This window comes from Eimeria mitis, genomic scaffold (genome assembly GCF_000499745.2).
Source record: "Eimeria mitis Houghton genomic scaffold, Emh_scaff327, whole genome shotgun sequence".
Classification (NCBI taxonomy): Eukaryota; Apicomplexa; class Conoidasida; order Eucoccidiorida; family Eimeriidae; genus Eimeria; species Eimeria mitis.
This window is the reverse complement of record NW_013571609.1, coordinates 4,829-6,439: the sequence shown is the minus strand read 5'-3', so window position 1 is coordinate 6,439 and position 1,611 is coordinate 4,829. Positions and strand designations below refer to the sequence as shown.

Below are 1,611 nucleotides of genomic sequence, written 5' to 3'. Positions count from 1 at the left end.
GAAATTCAGGTTTTCTCTTTTATATAAAAAAAAATAAAAAAAAATAAAAAAAAATAAAAAAATAAAATTTATATTTGTTCTTTTTGTTTAATTTATTTAATTTATTTGTTTGTTTTTTTGTTTTTTTGTTTATTTTATTTGGTTCTCGGTTTCGTCGATACACGCGCCTCTGCTGCTCGCTTTGTTTCTTCTTTTTTCTTTTTTTTATTTCTGCTTAAAAACGGAAATATAAAAAATATATATTTAATTTATTCTTTTTTAGCTTTTAGTTTTTTATTTAATTAGATAAACCCTTCATATAATCTCAGTTTTAGGGTTTAGGGTTTAGGGTTTAGGGTTTAGGGTTTAGGGTTTAGGTTGGTTGGTCTGGAGCTGTCGATACACCTGAAACCCACCGCCTCCTTGCTGCTGTTTTTTTTTTCTTCTTGTTTTATTTTGTTTTTAATAAAGTTTAGTTTCAGGTGTATAGGGAGGTTGTAGTGCAGGGGCTTGCAACGAGATGCTACACAGGGCAGCATCTGCTGCGGTTGCTGCTGCTGCTGCTGCTGTTCCTGTTGCTACTGCTGCTGCTCCTCCTGCTAATACTACTTCTGCTGCTGCTGCGTTGACTGCTGCAGCCTCTGCTGCTGCTGCCCCCGCTGGTCTGACTGCTGTTGCTGCTCCTGCTGCTCCCCGCGCTGCTCCTGCTGCTGCTGCATCCTCGCTGCTGCAGTTGCCTCTTTGGGGCGTCAGCAGCAGCAGCAGCAACTGCTGCAGCGGCCGCAGGCGTTCGATCAGCAGCAGCAGCAGCTGTTTCAACAGCAGCAGCTGCTGCTGCTCCCGCTGCAGCAGCTGCAGCAGCAGGTTCTTCACCAGTACCAGTAGCATCAGCATCAGCAGCAGCAACAACAACAGCAGCAGCAGCAGCAGCAGCAGCAAGAGCAACCAGAAGGCTGCTGCAGCCTCTGCAGGTGTCTACACATCCTCTGTCTTCTCCCCTATCTCCTTGAAGCAGCAGCTGCTGCTGCTGTCCGTCCGTGCTGCAGCAGCAAACGCGCAAGCAGCAGCAGCAGCACAACCAGGAGCAGCAGCAGCAGCAACAGCAGCAGCAGCAGCAGCAGCAGCAGGAGGGGGATTGTCTTCGTTTGAATCCTCTACTTATCACAAGGAGTATTTGGTGGGCCTCTGCAACGAGGCGCTGCTGCTGCTGCAGCAGCACACAGCAGCAGCAGCAGCAGCAGCAACAACAGCAACAGCAAGAGCAGCAGCAGCAGCAGCAGCAGCAGCAGATTCAGGTGTCTGTGTAAACATAATATGGCTAGAAGGTGTAGTTCCTCTGCTGCAGCAGCTTGCTGCTGCACCGCTGCCGCTGAGACAGAAGCAGCAGCTACCACTAGTAAAACATCTGCTGCTGCTGCTGCAGCAGCAGCAGCAGCAGCAGCAAAGCCCTAATCTGCTGCTGCAGATGTCTCCACCTGCAGCAGCAGCAGCTGTTGCTTCCCTCGGCGTCTTGGGGCTGCTGCAGGGTGCGTCAGCACGAGCTGCTGCTGCTGCTGCTCCTGCTGCTGCTGCTGCAGCAGATACAAAACAAACTAAAGCAGCAGCAGCAGCAGCAGCGACAGTGGGGCTGCA

The 1,611-nt window shown here is 49.5% G+C and overlaps 1 protein-coding gene across 1 annotated transcript in view; it reads left to right on the top strand.

The window, feature by feature from the left end:
- Positions 1 to 499: 499 nt before the first annotated feature.
- Positions 500 to 1,611, top strand: part of EMH_0008030 (uncharacterized protein) — a gene marked incomplete at both ends in the record, with an annotated part of 5,520 nt that continues 4,408 nt past the window's right edge. The window contains one exon of the mRNA XM_013498218.1: positions 500 to 1,505. Coding sequence (XP_013353672.1) covers positions 500 to 1,505 — 1,006 coding nt within the window. The remainder of the gene's footprint in view (positions 1,506 to 1,611) is intronic.